This window comes from Eschrichtius robustus, chromosome 4 (genome assembly GCF_028021215.1).
Source record: "Eschrichtius robustus isolate mEscRob2 chromosome 4, mEscRob2.pri, whole genome shotgun sequence".
Lineage (NCBI taxonomy): Eukaryota > Metazoa > Chordata > Mammalia > Artiodactyla > Eschrichtiidae > Eschrichtius > Eschrichtius robustus.
Window position 1 is genome coordinate 151,555,088 of NC_090827.1, and position 15,372 is coordinate 151,570,459.

The 15,372-nt window shown below is 50.9% G+C and overlaps 1 protein-coding gene across 7 annotated transcripts in view; it reads right to left on the reverse strand.

Moving 5' to 3' along the window:
- NSD2 (nuclear receptor binding SET domain protein 2) overlaps nucleotides 1-15,372 on the reverse strand; it is a 79,324-nt gene that overhangs the window by 36,866 nt on the left and 27,086 nt on the right. For all 7 annotated transcript variants that reach the window (XM_068543577.1, XM_068543582.1, XM_068543580.1 and 4 more), the window contains exons 4-5: nucleotides 8,530-8,696; nucleotides 7,548-8,030 (exon numbers count right to left, since the gene is read on the reverse strand). In XM_068543577.1, coding sequence (XP_068399678.1) covers nucleotides 7,548-8,030; nucleotides 8,530-8,696 — 650 coding nt within the window. The remainder of the gene's footprint in view (nucleotides 1-7,547; nucleotides 8,031-8,529; nucleotides 8,697-15,372) is intronic.

The following is a 15,372-nucleotide window of genomic DNA, read 5'->3' on the forward strand; positions in this document are numbered from 1 at the left end:
GCTCCGGTCCCTGCCAAGGTGGCTCCAACCCAGCGGGCCCAGTTCTGCTATTTTAAAGGTTTCCCATGCGTTTCTAATGTGCCCCGACTTTGAGGACCACCAATAGCAGGGTGCGAGGTCCATAAACCACAGCCACAGAGCAGATCTGACCCACCTTCCTGTTTTCGCACGGCCTATGAACTAAGAGTTGAGTTTACATTTTTAAATGTTGAAAAAACTCGGGGAATCCCCTGATGGTCCAGTGGTTAGGACTCAGCGCTTTCACTGCTGAGGGCGCGGGTTCAATCCCTGGTCAGGGAACTAAGATCCCGCAAGCCACACGGCGTGGCCAAAAAAAAAAAAAAAAAAAATCAGAGGAAAAACATTTCATAGCACATAATAATTAGAGGAAATTCGACATCAGTGTCCACAGTACAATTTTCTCTGAACTCGGCTGCCGGCATGAACTCCCAAGTCCTCCGTGGCCGTTTTCAAGCTACGACGGCAGAGCTGAGGAAGCGCGACACAGACCTCTGCGCCCAGGCCCCTCCAAGAAAGCTCTGCCGACTGAGTCAGAGCACTGGCTGCTGGCTTGCGGGCCAGACCCCAGGTTCAATGTGGCTCGTCCGCCACAGCTTTGAGAAGTAACTTGGGTAAGGGAAGGTGTGTCTCCACTGCCCTCTGTGATGGACTTACCGTGACACTTCATCAGTGGGTTCCTGTCACCACCTGGACCTACTACTTGCCCAGCCAACACGGCAACCTCTGCCCCCAAAAGCAAGCCCCAATCCACAACTCCGCCCCACAGATGGCTTCGTATGGCCTCCAGGGTCCCCGCGCCTCACCACGTCCACCTTGGCCCTGCCGGACACCAGCACCCCACCAACTCTGCACGTCGAAGCCCGGCTCCGGCTCCCGCGCTCCCCCGGGGGCTCCTCGGCGTCCCTGTTCCCATCTGCGCCTGCCTGGGTGTCTCCAGCCCCACACACGCCTGCTCCCTCCTCTCAACTTGGGGCACCCTCCCCTCCCACCCAGCCTGCCTGCCACTCCACCCGCGGCCCCCAACACTTCAAGCGTCAAGGATCTGAGACCCTCGCGGCAAAGGCTTCCGTGCAGAGCTGCAGATCCAAGACTCCTGGAGCACAGCACATGCGTCTGCGGGGCTGTCGCCCAGCCCAGGCCACAGCATCCCCGATCAGAATGAAGGGTAACGTAAGTGCTCGCAGCTGCTTCCCCAAACAGGACTCCCGAAGCCCCGGAGGTCACCCTTCCCCTCGCACCTAAGCCCGTGCCAGGCTGGCCAGCTCCCCTCCGGCACGTCCTGTGCCCGCCCACCCTTCCTGGCTCTCCATCCTGTCTGCTCACTGCTGACACTCCATCCCAGAGGGCCTCCTTCCTGCACCCAGAGGGCCCCCGGCCCGGGCCGCCGCGGGTGGGGCTCCTGCCACTGCGCGTCAGCCAGGCAGAGGTGCGCCCACTCCCGCCAGTCCGCACCCGTGCGCCTGAGCCACACGCCGGACGGCCCCCCGCAGGCTGGACCCCCTGACTGCACGGGGCCACGCTCCCGGAGACCTCCCCCTCCGCAGGCCAGCTGCAGGCGTCCTGTCAGCTCTCAGCCCGGCGCTGCCCGCTCGCACCCATGCAAGCAGCGCTCCGCCAGGACAGGAGATGCGCCGGCCACAGCCGCCGCCAGCCCGTGGTGCCCGCCTCCTGGGAGTGCCTGGGCGTTTTCACCCTCACCTCTGCTGGGCCCACGAGGGCCACGACCGCTCAGCCCAACGCACAGGTCTCATGAGGACAACCGCTACAGGCTCTGCACGCGGGCACAGTCGGGGCCGGGTCCCGGTCTGCTTCCCACCTGTGTCACTTCACTGCGGAGGGGTGGCTTCACCTCCTCGCGCTCAGCCAGGAGACAAGGCTCGCTGTGCTGTCGCGAGAACCGAACGGTTCCTCGCGACAGCGTACTGGCAAGGTCTCCGACACGTGGAGCGCTCCACCGCGGCCACCGCTGTGTTTCTGACACACGACAGAATGGACAGGCAGCCGTCAGTACGGCTGGCGTGGGGAGGAGCCGCCTGGCAGCCCCCAGCCCAGGCCCGGCGCCCCGCCGCCCCGCGGGGAGGAGCGGGTCGGAGGAAGCAGGCCCTGCGTGGAGCGAGGCGGTGAGACGCCCGCGCGCGGCTGGGAAGGCGGCGGCTGTGCTGCTGGAACACTTCTGCAGGCAGGTGTCCGAGCACAGCCTGGCCGAGAGCAAGAGCAGCTCCCGGAAGACGCCTCAGGAAGAGCTCAACCACAGGCCGACAGACTCGGGGACCGAAGGCTGCTCACAAGCTCGCCCGGAACCTGAACACCGACTGCGACGGGTGCACCCGCTCCGACGAGTCCTGGACCCTGACAGGGGGCACCACCAGCCCCACCGCCACCTCATCGCCAGCAGGAGCCGCAGGGCAGCAGCCGGAGGCCCCGTCCCACCGTGCCCGCGCCCGCTGCTCTTCCTTGGCTCCCTCTCAGCCTCCTCTGCCCACCCAGGCCCCTGTCCTCTCTTGTCCCTCAGACCTTCTCCTGACCCATTGCTGAACAGGGGGAGGGGGGCTGTTCCTTTGCGAGGGTCTCGGTCCCTGGAGCCAGCAGGCCCTGGCCCCTCTGTGACAATGCTCTTTGGGGACCCAAGAGCTGCCCCTCCTGTTCAGTCCATCTACCCTTCCAACCTCTGACGCCCCTGCCTGATCCTGGGCCTCCCCTGACCTCAGAGGTCGGCTGGCTGCCTCAGGCCTCCCCGCTCCGGCAGCACTCAGCCCCTCCGCGGGGAGGGGAGACTCGCAGGGACCGCCCTCCAGCCGCCTCTGGGTCTGGGAACAGCTAAGCAGAGTGGAGCCCCCCCCTCCTCCTCAGCCACTGAAATGGGCAACAAAGGCTGGATTTAGGGTTTGTGTCCCCATCACCCGGTCCCTTTGTAATGTTCATTAAAAGCCTTTCCACTCCTTGGAAAAAAAAATATGGAAAACCAAATACCCACAAACCCACACAGCTGAAATGTCACCAGCACAACCTGAGACTCCACGGGCTCCTCAGAGGTTGCTCTCCCTACCCCCCCGGCCTCCTCACACGGCTTCCGAGAGCGCCCCGTGAGCCTTGCCTCCTAGTCCTCAGGCCTCTCTCCTGCTGTCCGGCAGAGGCACTGGACGGTGCAGTCATGGCCACACAGGACTTCCAAGTCTAGGGCGTAGAAGGCCTCCACCCTGCCCCCTGTGACCACCTGCTGGGGGCACAACTGGCCTCCGAGTGGAGTGCGGCACCTTGCAGGAAGGTCCTCTAGCCCACTCCGGCCTTCAGATGAGGCTGCAGCCCCAGCTGACACCCTAACTGCGACCTCATGAGAGACCCTGAGGCAGCACCACCCAGCTGAGCTGCTCCCGAACTCCCGACCCAGAGACACCAAGACAAGCAATGCGTGTTGTCTTAAGGCACTAAGCTTTGCGGTGACTTGTTACGCGGCAATAGACACCTAATACAAATGTTCATGCAGAGCTGAGACCTAAAACAGTGGTGCAACTCTAATGAAGCTGTAAAAATCAGGGTCAGAGAAAGTGGGAAGAGGCTTCAGAAATCGGAAACTGAGGCGAAAAGGCATCTGCTGATAAAACTGCTACCAACACCGGTGCCTTAGTAAACTCTCTCCCCTCGCGGGAGGCTTCACCCAGCCGCTCTCGCCTCGTGTGCAAACCACACACGGGCACGGCACAGCTGCTGGCAGCTGTCCACCAGCCCCGCCAGCTCCTCACGGGCCACGGACCCGTCTCCCAGCACACGCCTCTCCCCCACCTCCAGCCCCTGGAGCGGGGTTCAGGAGCAGAGGGAGCTGCACGCCCACGCTGAGCCTGCTGGACGAAGACGGACGATCAAGACATGTCAACAAAGAGCTCAACCCGTTTCAAGAAGCATGATGCTTTTCTTCATTTGCAAGAAGCAAGCTGGAAATGCGCAGCAAAAGAAAGTCAGCAGGTGGCAACCAAATGTCCTTGACAGTCACAGTCTTCTGTCTAGTGAGCCCAGAAAAGGAGGCTCCATCCACTCTTGTCCCTCAAGGGCTGGCCACTGATGAAGCGATCAACAACCAAACGAAAACCATCCTTGGGTGCACCGCCACTCTCCAAAAAGAAAGAAGCCCCTAGAAAGACCCAGACTATTCTACAGGATGGAATCAGGGCGCAGCTTCCTCGATTCAAGTCCAGAATTACTCATCACAGAACCAGCACAAACACACTTGTTAGTAACAGGTAAAGAATCTCCTAGTAGCCATCACTTTTCTGACAACGTGGAATTATCAAAGCCCACCAGCACCCAAACCCGGACAGGAGGGGAAGGGCTCGTGGGGCTGACCCCCCACAAAGACCAGGGACAGGCAGCAGACCGGCGCCGTAACTGTGCACCTTGAGTTTGGCGTCTGCACCGAGCACGCCGCCCACAGCAGAGCTGGGCAGAACGGGCTCTGGAGGGGTGCTCGGAGGCACAGAGGCTGTGCTGTGAGCTGCAGGGGGTCAGGGTGCACAGCACAGCCCCACGCTGCCGCCTCTGGCCTACAGCTCATCAGCAATCTCCGCAGCGATAAACTGCTGTCTGTTCTTGGTACGTGTCGCAGTGCTGCAAGGGTGGATGGAGAGCAAGTTGGTTCCGCAAAAGTAAGAAGGGTGGTCTTTGGAAAGTGGTCTGAATTCTCTTTCACACTTTCAAACGAGTGGAGCTTCCACGGAGATACGTATGGACTAGGAAGAGGCCGGAGTGCGGCTGGCTGGCAGTGCTGAGCTGTCACAGCCATGCCCTGCTCCCGGCGTCTGAGAGCAGGGGCTCCTCCCAAGGTGTGATGGGGGTCCAGCTTCAAACACGGGCGTCGCACAGCCTGAGCTTACAGCTCGCACCTCACCCACAGCAGGCCCGGCGTGGTAAGTGCACACTGCTCTGTGCTCCGGCTGGTCCACACCCACAGTTCCCCACCAGGTGTCAGCACCTGGACAGAGACACAGACCTGGAGTTACACCCGGACTCTGCATGGATGCAGGTAGGCAGGTAGGCAAAACAAAACAGTGGGCATGTTGCACTTTTCACACTTTCGGTGACGGGATCTGCACATCCTTCAGCAACTTACTCTCCTCCTGGACGTGCAGTAAGTCTAGAGTTACGCGGCAGAACATGCCACCATCTGTCATTCCTTCCACAGCATCTTACGGTTCTGAACATTGTGCTGCCTCCTTGGGCACGAGGGCAAAACTCCTCAAGGGTAAATACCTTGCGGTGAAATCACAAGACAGAGAATGTGCATCTTCAATTGCACTAGATATTGCCAAATTTCTCTTGAAACTAGGTGTAAGGAATGATCCTCTGCCAGCCCTGCATGGGGATTCCCACCGCGGCTTCATCTCCTTGACCACAGAGGCGCTGGGCTTGTGTCCACTCGCCTCACTGTGACCGTGACACGTGGTTCCCGGCTGTTCCCGGGCTCAGCAGCCTCTCTTTGTGAACTCACTGGCCATCCAGGCTCTTCTGTAAACTGTCCTTCTCAAAGCCTTTCCACTCTGTCCTTCAGGGTCGCTTGAGCTCTGCACATGTAGCTTTCATCTCATTTTAACGCAGCTCCTTTATCATCAGTCTGCCTTAAGAAACCCTCCCCCGCAAAGAGACAAAGCTCTTCTCCCGTGGCGGCCGAGTTCTGACCTCACCAGTGGGGTCCCAGTGCCCGTCCTGAGCAGCCAGCCCACTCAGCTGGCCAGCAGTCCTCTCCCATCTGCCTCCACACGCTTGCGAGTCTGCTTCTGGGTTCTGCTCTGTGCAGTTTTCAGTAACAGAACTTCCTCTGTGTAGGGCAAGTCCTCCGGCTGAGCTTCTCTTCAAACGTGGCTACGCTAGCATCTACTTAAAAAGGCAAAGAAATTCCTGTTGGGAGTTCTCCCAGGATGATACTGGATTTACAGCTTAACAGAGGAGAGATGACAACTTCAACTTCAGAATACTGTTCTGAACACTGTGCTGCCTCCTATTTATCTCTGGTTAGGTCTGCTAAAATATCAGCCATTTTTCTCCAAAGTTATACATATTTTGTCATCTTTATCCCTTGGTACCTCACTTTGTTACTATCACAGACACTACATTTTTGGCGTTCCACTTCTTCTGTGTGTTGCTCTCATCTCTCCCGGTGCTGGGAACTCTTCCTGAGTCTCAAGGTTTCCTGTACACTCCCTTGAGTCTCCACATGGACCACCCTCTTTACAGTCAGGCCTCTCTATTTTTTTCTCCTCTTACTGTACTGCCAGTACTTTCACTACAACATTTAATGTCAGTGGTGACAGAAGGGCATCCTGCCTTGTTCATGATTAGAGAGAGAATGCTTCTACAGTTCCTTCGATACGTGTGATGCTTAAAGTTTCTGATAATCACCCTTCAGCAGATTAAAGGAAGTTCCCTTCTAATCCTGGCTTGCTTTGTATCAAAAAGCAATGACTTGGGACTTCCCTGGTGGCGCACTGGTTAAGAATCCGCCTGCCAATGCAGGGGACACGGGTTCGAGCCCTGGTCCGGGAAGATCCCACATGCCACGGAGCAACTAAGCCTGTGCGCCACAACTACTGAGCCCGCGCTCTAGAGCCTGTGCTCCGCAACAGAAGCCACCACAATGAGAAGCACATGCACCGCAACGAAGGGTAGCCCCCGCTCGCCGCAACTAGAGAAAGCCTGCGCGCAGCAACAAAGACCCAATGCAGCCAAAAATAAATAAATAAAAACAAACAAACAAACAATGACTTCTGGGGAATTCCCTGGTGGTCCAGTGGTTAGGACTCTGCACTCTCACTGCCAACGGCCCAGGTTCAATCCCTGGTTGCGGAACTAAGATCCCACAAGTTGCGTGTCACGGCAAAAAAAGCAATGACTTTTACCAAATGCCTTTTCTCCACCTACTGAAATGATCATTTAATGTGCGACAGCAAATCACAATAACAGATTTTCTAACATTACACCTGCCTTACATTCCTGAGAAAAGTCCCACCAACCCATTCACTTCAAGTAATAGTGAAGAACCAAAGATGGCGGCCTAATCCCTTTAGTTCTTTACAATGGAATCAAGCCCGGACCATGTCCGAAGAGACGGTTTATTCTATAAAAATGATTAAGAACACTAGTCAAATGTTTTAGTCATTGACATAGTACTGCCCTTCGAACACCATGGCGCCACTGGCTGCGTTAGGTTCTGTAACCACCTCCTGGAGAAGACGCTAACCCAGGACCAGATGTTCAGGATAAGGCCGAGCTTGTAGCAAAGAGCAGCCCACCTCCCATCGTCCCTGTGGGAATATTTTAGTAACCCGGAGTACAAAGGCAAATATCTTTGCTCCCAAGAGTTGAAATGGCCGTTCCCTAACAACACTTACTTATTAGATCTAAAATCTACAGAAGGCTCGCTACAGACTGTGCTGATAATGCTGAGAAACAGGTGATTCTGCACTGCAAGGGATGTCCCTCAAATGCAGAAACTCCCCAGAATGAAAACACAACAACTTAGAAGCCATCACAACACCAACCTCGTCCCTGTGCTTTTGACAGAAGACCAGAAACTGGGACGCCGCATCGCCCTTCCTGCTTCTCGGAGTGGAGGCCACGGCCTTCTTCCTCCCTGGAGGAGACCCCACTCCTCGCTTGGGCTCGGCCTCTGCCGTCTTTTGAGGAGTGGTCTTTCCTGTCCCCGGGTCACTGTCTTGGTTCTCAGCAGAGCAGGACAGCTGGGCTCTCCGTCTCCTCTTGACGGGAACGCCCTCTTCCCTTGTGGACTTGGGGCTGTCAGCAGCTTCTTCCCTGACTCCTGAGGACCCTACCATTTCTCCCAGAGACTCCACAGCAACGCCTGACTCCTTGGCCACGTGGGGGTTGAGATGGAGCTGGTCCCCCACGTAAAGGAAGGTGAACTTGGCTTTCCTCTCCTCTACTGACATGCTTGCAGCTGCTTCTGCCTGAACGATGCCCATTGCCCACTGGGCCCTCAATTTCCCTGAAATAGGTTTCAACAGCTGAAAAGAGAACATAAGACATTGTAAGTTTCATTATATAAACATAAAAGTTAACCCACTTTAAAGAAGAATACTTTTAGAATTTCAGATAAATATAGAAATCAAAAACTACAAAAACCCATTAACTCGAAGGTTTTTGACAGAGTTCAGACCAGTAAAACTCTACTGTTTCTTTAAACTAGAAATCAATTCCAATTACATTTAACTAACACTCACATATAATATTATATACATGTTTATATATAGATATATATAAAGGAAAACAAAAATTATAAAACAAATTATCTCTGGGAGTCATCAAAGGAGTAAAAAGGATAACCTGTGTCTCCAAAGAAACCTGCCATATTGTATGACACAGCACGCTTGGCAAAAGTAAACAGTGACAGACATAAGAAGCCGTTACAACATTTCAACCAACCACAAGTTCAAAACAAGATAAATAATTAAGAATAAAAATAAAAGTTTTGGTCTAAAATTATACTTAAGGAACATCTATCACCTTAATTTTCTCAGCTTTCGTGGGTGCCTGCTTGGCACTTTCCTGGCATAATTTTTCAAACTGTCCTTCTCCTTCAAAAGCTACAAGGCTCTTCTCAAATATCCAAGCTCTTTCTGGGGCATCACCAAAGAACTGTACGTGATACTGGCGTGCACTCTTTTTCTGACCTAGTTTTTAAAATAAAATGTTAGAACTTGAAAGTTGGAATTTGGGATGAAATTAGGCAAATCTATTAATAATTACTGATATAAAGTTAGGAGCTGCTTTGAAGTTGTTTTATTGGGTGCTGTTGGAATCCGTTAACCTCAAAATAAATCCTGCTCTTTTTCTCCCCACCACACTCCACCCCAAAAGGGGAAACACATTTACGAGACTTAGATGAGGTTCAAAACCGACTGGGGAAGAATGCTGACCAGATTCACTCCTCATCCCCTCCCTTCCAAGAGCCACTGAAGAAGACCCCAAACAGGTAAGACGAGAGAGGACAACAGCAAAAGGGGACCAGGCAGCAGTGAGGGGACACAGGCTACTGTTCACAGCCTGGCTTCAAATCCCAGCCCTCCCACATACCAGCCGGGTGGCCCTGGGCCTGCCACTCACTCACAGCGTTCAGAGGGGGAATAAGGGTACCGATGACCTCCCAGGGCAGCCATGAGGCCACGGAGTAACCCCTCATATGTGCACCGCTGTTACTCTTAGCAGGAAGAAGCCACATCCTCAGTGCAGACAGAAGGAACCTGAGCAAGGAAAGTGTCTACCTGGTCCCCAAACTCAAAAGGAGGAGTGCCAGATTCGGCTGGGGTGGAGTGAGATTGAAAACAGCTGGTTCAAAGGTCAGATCTCTGTGCCAAGTTGGGGAAGAAAGGCAGATCTCCATCGGGGAAATGCCAGTCCCTGTTCCCTCACACAGAGCACAGGCCACAAAATATCACAGGACACTCCCTAGAGAACCAGCGCACCAGAGGAAAAACCTCTCCACTGTGTCTTTTCTCCGAAAGTTGGAGATTCCCCCAACTAAGCGACCACCAGCCAGGCAGACCCTGTAAGGTAAGCTAACAGTCTCCCTACACAGGGGCTGCAGGCAGCTGAGTGCAGCCCTCTCAGACACAAGCGCAGCACCAAGGTCTGCCCCCGCAGGACCCAGAGAAGCCTCTAACATGAATGATTCCAAAACATACAGAAATAAACAGTCTCTGCAGGACCACAGACACTATGCCAGGAAGAGATGACACCTGACAAAGAAGAACTCTAGTTTGCTACGAGAAGAGAACAAAGAAAAAGAAAGCGCTATGAGAAATTTTAAATTACAGTCATGAAAATAAAACTCAAGAAGAAAGCTTGGGGCTTCCCTGGTGGCGCAGTGGTTAAGAATCTGCCTGCCAACGCAGGGGACACGGGTTCAAGCCCTGGGCCGGGAAGATCCCACCTGCCGCGGAGCAACTAAGCCCATGCGCCACAGCTACTGAGCCTGCGCTCTAGAGCCCACAAGCCACAACTACTGAGCCCGTGCACCACAACTACTGAGCCTGAGCTCTAGAGCCCATGCACTGCAACGAAGAGTAGCCCCTGCTTGCCCCAACTAGAGAAAGCCATGCACAGCAACAAAGACCCAACACAGCCAAAAATTAATTAATTAATTAATTAATTAATTAATTAATTAAGGGGAAAAAAGAAGAAAGCTTGGATGGAAAGTTAAGAATAAAATAAAATTCAAAAAAAAAAAAAAAAAAAGTTAAGAAATCTCCCAGAAAGAAGAAAGAGATTAAAATGAAAAAATCTACTCTCATAAGAAACCCACAGGATCAATCCAGGAGGTATGATACCCAAATAACTGGCCTTCTGGAGAGAGAAACAGAGAAACTCATCAGAGAATTAACAACACAAGAGCACGTCTCAGAACTAAACCCCCCCCCAAGTGCCTCATCCAATAGGTGACCCACATCAGGGCACATCTTTGGGACATTCAAGCTATTGGGGGAGGGGAAGAGAACAGCTTCCATGTTCATGAAATGAGAAATAGAATGGCAAGGTACTTCAAGAGCAACTCTGGATGCTAGAAGGAAATGGAGTAATACCTTCAAAATTCCGAGAAGAATTATTTTCAACATAAAATTCTACACCTAGCCAAATCATTAATTGAGTGTGAGGATAGCAAAGTAGCATCCCCCAAACCACAGGAACTCAAATTTATCAATACCCGCCATTTACACTTTCTTAGGATGCCAAAAATGTACTCCAACAAAAAAGGAAAACTGACCAAAGAAGAGTACAATGTGGCACCATGGAAAACAATGCATGTAACTCAGTAAAGCATCTTAAAGAAAGTCTAAGATTACTACTATGCAAAAGACAGAGTGCCAGTAATACAGAGTTAGGTAAGAGAAAGGGAGATTCTAGGAGAGAGCTCCAAGGGAAGAAAAGATGAGAGGAAAGAATTCTTCCACACTGAAAGAAAATCTTGGCAGCAAGGAAAAAGGTTAAAAAATGAGATCCAAGAAGCAGAAAAGGAAAATGGGAATCAAACATAGGTTTTCATTTTCTCCCCCAATCAGAAAAACTAACTACATAATAGGATGAGTTTTAAGGACAGAGAAATAAATACTTGAAAAAAATTAAAGCTGTATGGACAGCAAAGTATACAATTTCAAAAGAAAGGCAATAATTAACTCCAGGAAAAACAAAAGGTTGTAAGAAAGAAAATGCAATTAAAGAACACAGCTCAGTTTTTCACTGAATGATACTTACATAGTCAAAATTATGAGAACAACTACGTTTGATGTAATAAAAACAGTGAGTTAATTATATGGGGAGGATGAAAGGGAAAGAAACAGGAAATGATTGAAGAGATCAATCTTCATTTTCCATAACAGAAAGTCAACAGAAAACATCTAAATGATAAATCAAAAAATAGTTCAAACTGGAAGAAAATGTTTAGAGTTAAAAATAATTACTTCTTGGGAGGGAAGGGGACTATTTTTCACTATTAACCTCTCAGTACAATTTGACTTGTTTGTAAGTGTGTATACTTCTTTGATTTTAAAACAGCTAAGATTCAAAAACATGTCAAGAGATTTGTGTCTGCTTCAATTATTTTAATACTTTGAAAGAACTTCCCTTGGTCATAAAAATGAATATAAATATATGTCATAGCATTTGCATAATGAAGAAAAATCTATTACAGTACATATGATGAAATAATATGAATGCACATCATTTTTTAAAATAAATAGTTAATGACACAGAAAAAATGCTCCTTACATGTCAGCTGGAAAAAAAAGCAGAGGAGAACATGATAGGCTGATCCTAAGTTTATAAAATTAATTAAACGTTTCTGAAGTTCTTTCCTGCCTGGAAATTTGGTAACAAATGTAACCCAACTTTCTTGTGTTTTTAAGTTTTTTTTTCTAATCCATATGAATTTTCTTTTGGTCCAAAATTGACAGGTGAATTACTCATTTTTACCACCGTAATTAACCAATTGTCCCAGCACCATTTATTAGTAACCCTTCCTTCCTGTGACTTCTGATGTTCATCAATCACGGTCGGTATGAAAACATTTATCATTGATGCCCCACCCACACTCCCTTCTAAGAGAACGTGGCCTCCACCAATAGCCCAGGAACCTAATTTTGTACTATGTTCGTTCCCTCCCCATCACGGCACATTAGACGCAAGGTGACCCCTGACCCCCTGGGCTAGACTGAGCCAGAGTCTCTGTCCAGATTCTGTGGGGCCTTTGAGTTGACAACAGCCATTCATGCATGCAGAATGGACCCCACAAGGAGATACGGCTGCCTCAGCGCTGCAGGTACAGAGAGGAAGAAAAGCCACAGCAATGCAGACAAGGCCAGGTGTCTACAGAAGCAAGGGACAGAATCACAAGGACAAAAGGCCACAGAATCCCACAGGAAACAAAGAACAAGGATCACCGCCTGAGTTCCCTGGTTCAGTCCCTGGGGGTCCAGAGCCCCCAAAATAGGTAAAGCAGAAACTGACAAAATTTCAAGTTGAAAAAGGCACATCCATTATCACAGTGGGAGATCTTAACACACCTCTCTTCTTCGTAGCCGACAGAACAAGCAAAAAGGAAAAAATCATATTACAGTGTCTAATAACCCAGAACATGAGGAAGTCAGAGTACCTATAATATTTTTAGAAAATGCTGGAATTTAGAAAAAAAGCAATGAGGGTTCCTTTCCATAACACAGAAAAGGTGAAAACAAAAATCTCCACAACAGAAGATAATTTGACTCGATACCCTGGTACCTAAAGAGAAGACGAGTAGGATCCAGACGCACCAGGCGACGTTCCCAGCTGCAAAAGAATCCAGTCTTCTTCACAGTATAACACCCAAAACACACATTTATCTTGTTTCCAGCTTAAGGGGTTAGGCCTCAAAGCTGCTGGTTAATCCATCTAGATGCCCTGGGAGACGGTCACCAAGACAAGTTCTGCTGCTACAAATCACGAAAATGCTATTAGATTTTCAAAGGAAACCTGAACTCTCCAAAGAGCTGTGCTCTCTTCTGCATGTACATTATACTTCAGTTTTTAAAGCTTAAGTGCATTACTACCGATCCAGATTCAAGCACACCTGTAATCCCAAGTATGATAAATAAAAAGAAGTACACATACGCAAAAAGAAAAAAAGAAAATCGGGGGTGGGAATCAGGGGGAGGGGGAGGGAGTTCCATCTTACAGGGAAAAAAAAGTTCCTGCTTCCCAAGACCCCCTGCTCAGCCAGCCCCATGCCAGAAGCCGTCCCTCCGCCATAGCTCCGTACTTCCCCAGCAAGGACGCCTAACCCCTCAGGCACGCCCAGCACAGGGTGCTGCACAGGGAGCTGGGCTCAGCACTGCCAGGAGACCTGCCTCACACCCCGGTGCCCCTCTGTCTCCCGTGGCCTTGGACACACCCAGAGCCCAGACCCGAGCTTCCATACACCACTCTCTACTAAAAGGACCCAGGTTTCTTCTCAGAAACAGCTGGTTCCAGGACTGGGGCAAAGAAAGTTCAAAATGAGCCCGGAGTGTATTTAGTTGGGCGACACGTAGGAAGTGCTCCAAGACGGATGGAGACGTGTCAGAAGGACACGGCTGAAAGGGACTTCATGGGCTCCCACCGGCCAAATCTGGGACGATTTGCGCATTAAAAACAGTGAAGACTGTAATACATAAGTAATTTTTTAGGAGGGAGCTCACCTTCACAGAAAAACGCCAGCTCCTTAACCATGAAACGCATGGTAAAAATGAAGAGCTACCATTCAATAAGCCGATGGATCCTCAGGGAGGATTAAAACCACAGAGCAAGCAAGGCTGTCAGGGAGCCCGGTCCCAAGCATGGCCACTGATCATTCACCAATGACAAGCAGGGCCGTGCCTTCCCACTGGAAAGCTCTTGGCCACCACCTCCCGGGCGGGCGCCGGCTGCACGTGTCCTTCCGCCACCCCCAGGTTCCCACGGGTTCCTCTGACCCTTTGCTTTTCAAAGGTCATCTGAATCCCCTTCCAGCTGCAAGGCTTGCATCCTGGCTCTCTCCCTACTGAGCTGCTTTTCAAATGCACATCATCAGTCTTCAGAAGTTGATCTGTGATTACAGAGGCTGTGCCTCCAGGCAACCCAAAACCATTCCTAGAGAAGCACACCATTGGGCTGCACCCCTCCTTCTAAGTCTGGGCACCTTCCCACAACAACTCCTGCCTGGCCCTGCGCCCTGAGTCTGATCACGAGGCCAGAGCAGCCTAAGAGAGTGGGGCTGGGCGGCGGGTGCTGCTCGAGACCGCAGAGGCTGGGAGGGGCACCCTGATTCAGCCTCAGGGGGAACACAAGAGCAGGGGTGCACCCTGGGACCCCTGAAGCCCTCTGGCAGGGACTCCCTGATGCTGGCAAGCTGAGGATGCTAAATGTCCTCCACCGAGTCAGAGCCAAAGCCAGCCCACAGGCTCCTCTCCAGCCACCACCGTCGTGCAGAGTGCATGCGCAGGCCTGGGCCTCGGGGCAGGGTCCAACCACCCAGGGGGCGGGAGGCCTGCACCTGGGGCTGAGGAGAGGTCCTTTTCATCTCAAACCTGCACCCCCTCAAGCCTGTTTGCCAGGGAGCCACCAGTGTACCCCACTCCCAGCAGCGCTGCCCCAGCGAGAGCTCAGGCCTCCATCCAGAGGCCAAGAGAGGCCACGCACTCACGCTGAGGCCATGCAAGGCCAGCCCACAGCTCCAGCCGCCCGCGCTTCTGGGGGTCACAGGTCACTTGGGGACCAACTTGGTCACCTCCAGCTCTGTGTCACCACCTCTCACCTCCCTCAGACCAAATTCAAACTTCAGAGCAACTCTTCAGGAAAATCTCAAACCACCTGATTTCGGGGGTTTTTTCCCTCCAAAAACACATGAGTTTTTATGTGCTTCATGAACTGTCCAATTATTACTTAAATTAGCATCCGCTCTAATGTGTATCAATAACATACTACATTCTTAATATGTTCTTAACTGTTCTGTGTACTGATTTATATTCCCAAGTTTCATTACACCAAAGATGATCATTTCTAGTTTTTTTCCTTCTTCCCACAGACCTAATAAAATAAACTGGGACTTTTTTTTAAACTAAAACTTAGTATAAAATACTAATTCTGAAAATCATGCTGAAGCAGTCACTGTATATCTAAGTAATAAATTATTTATCATAAAACCTGAAAAGCAATACAAGGCAAAGACTGCTTCTCTTTTAAAACTAATTCAATCAGATAAAGTACGTATCTAATTTGGATATAAAAAGAAAAGGCAATGTGTCACGTGTGAATCACTAACTTTAGGCAAAGCTGCAAAATGAACCACAAAAAAATTAACAA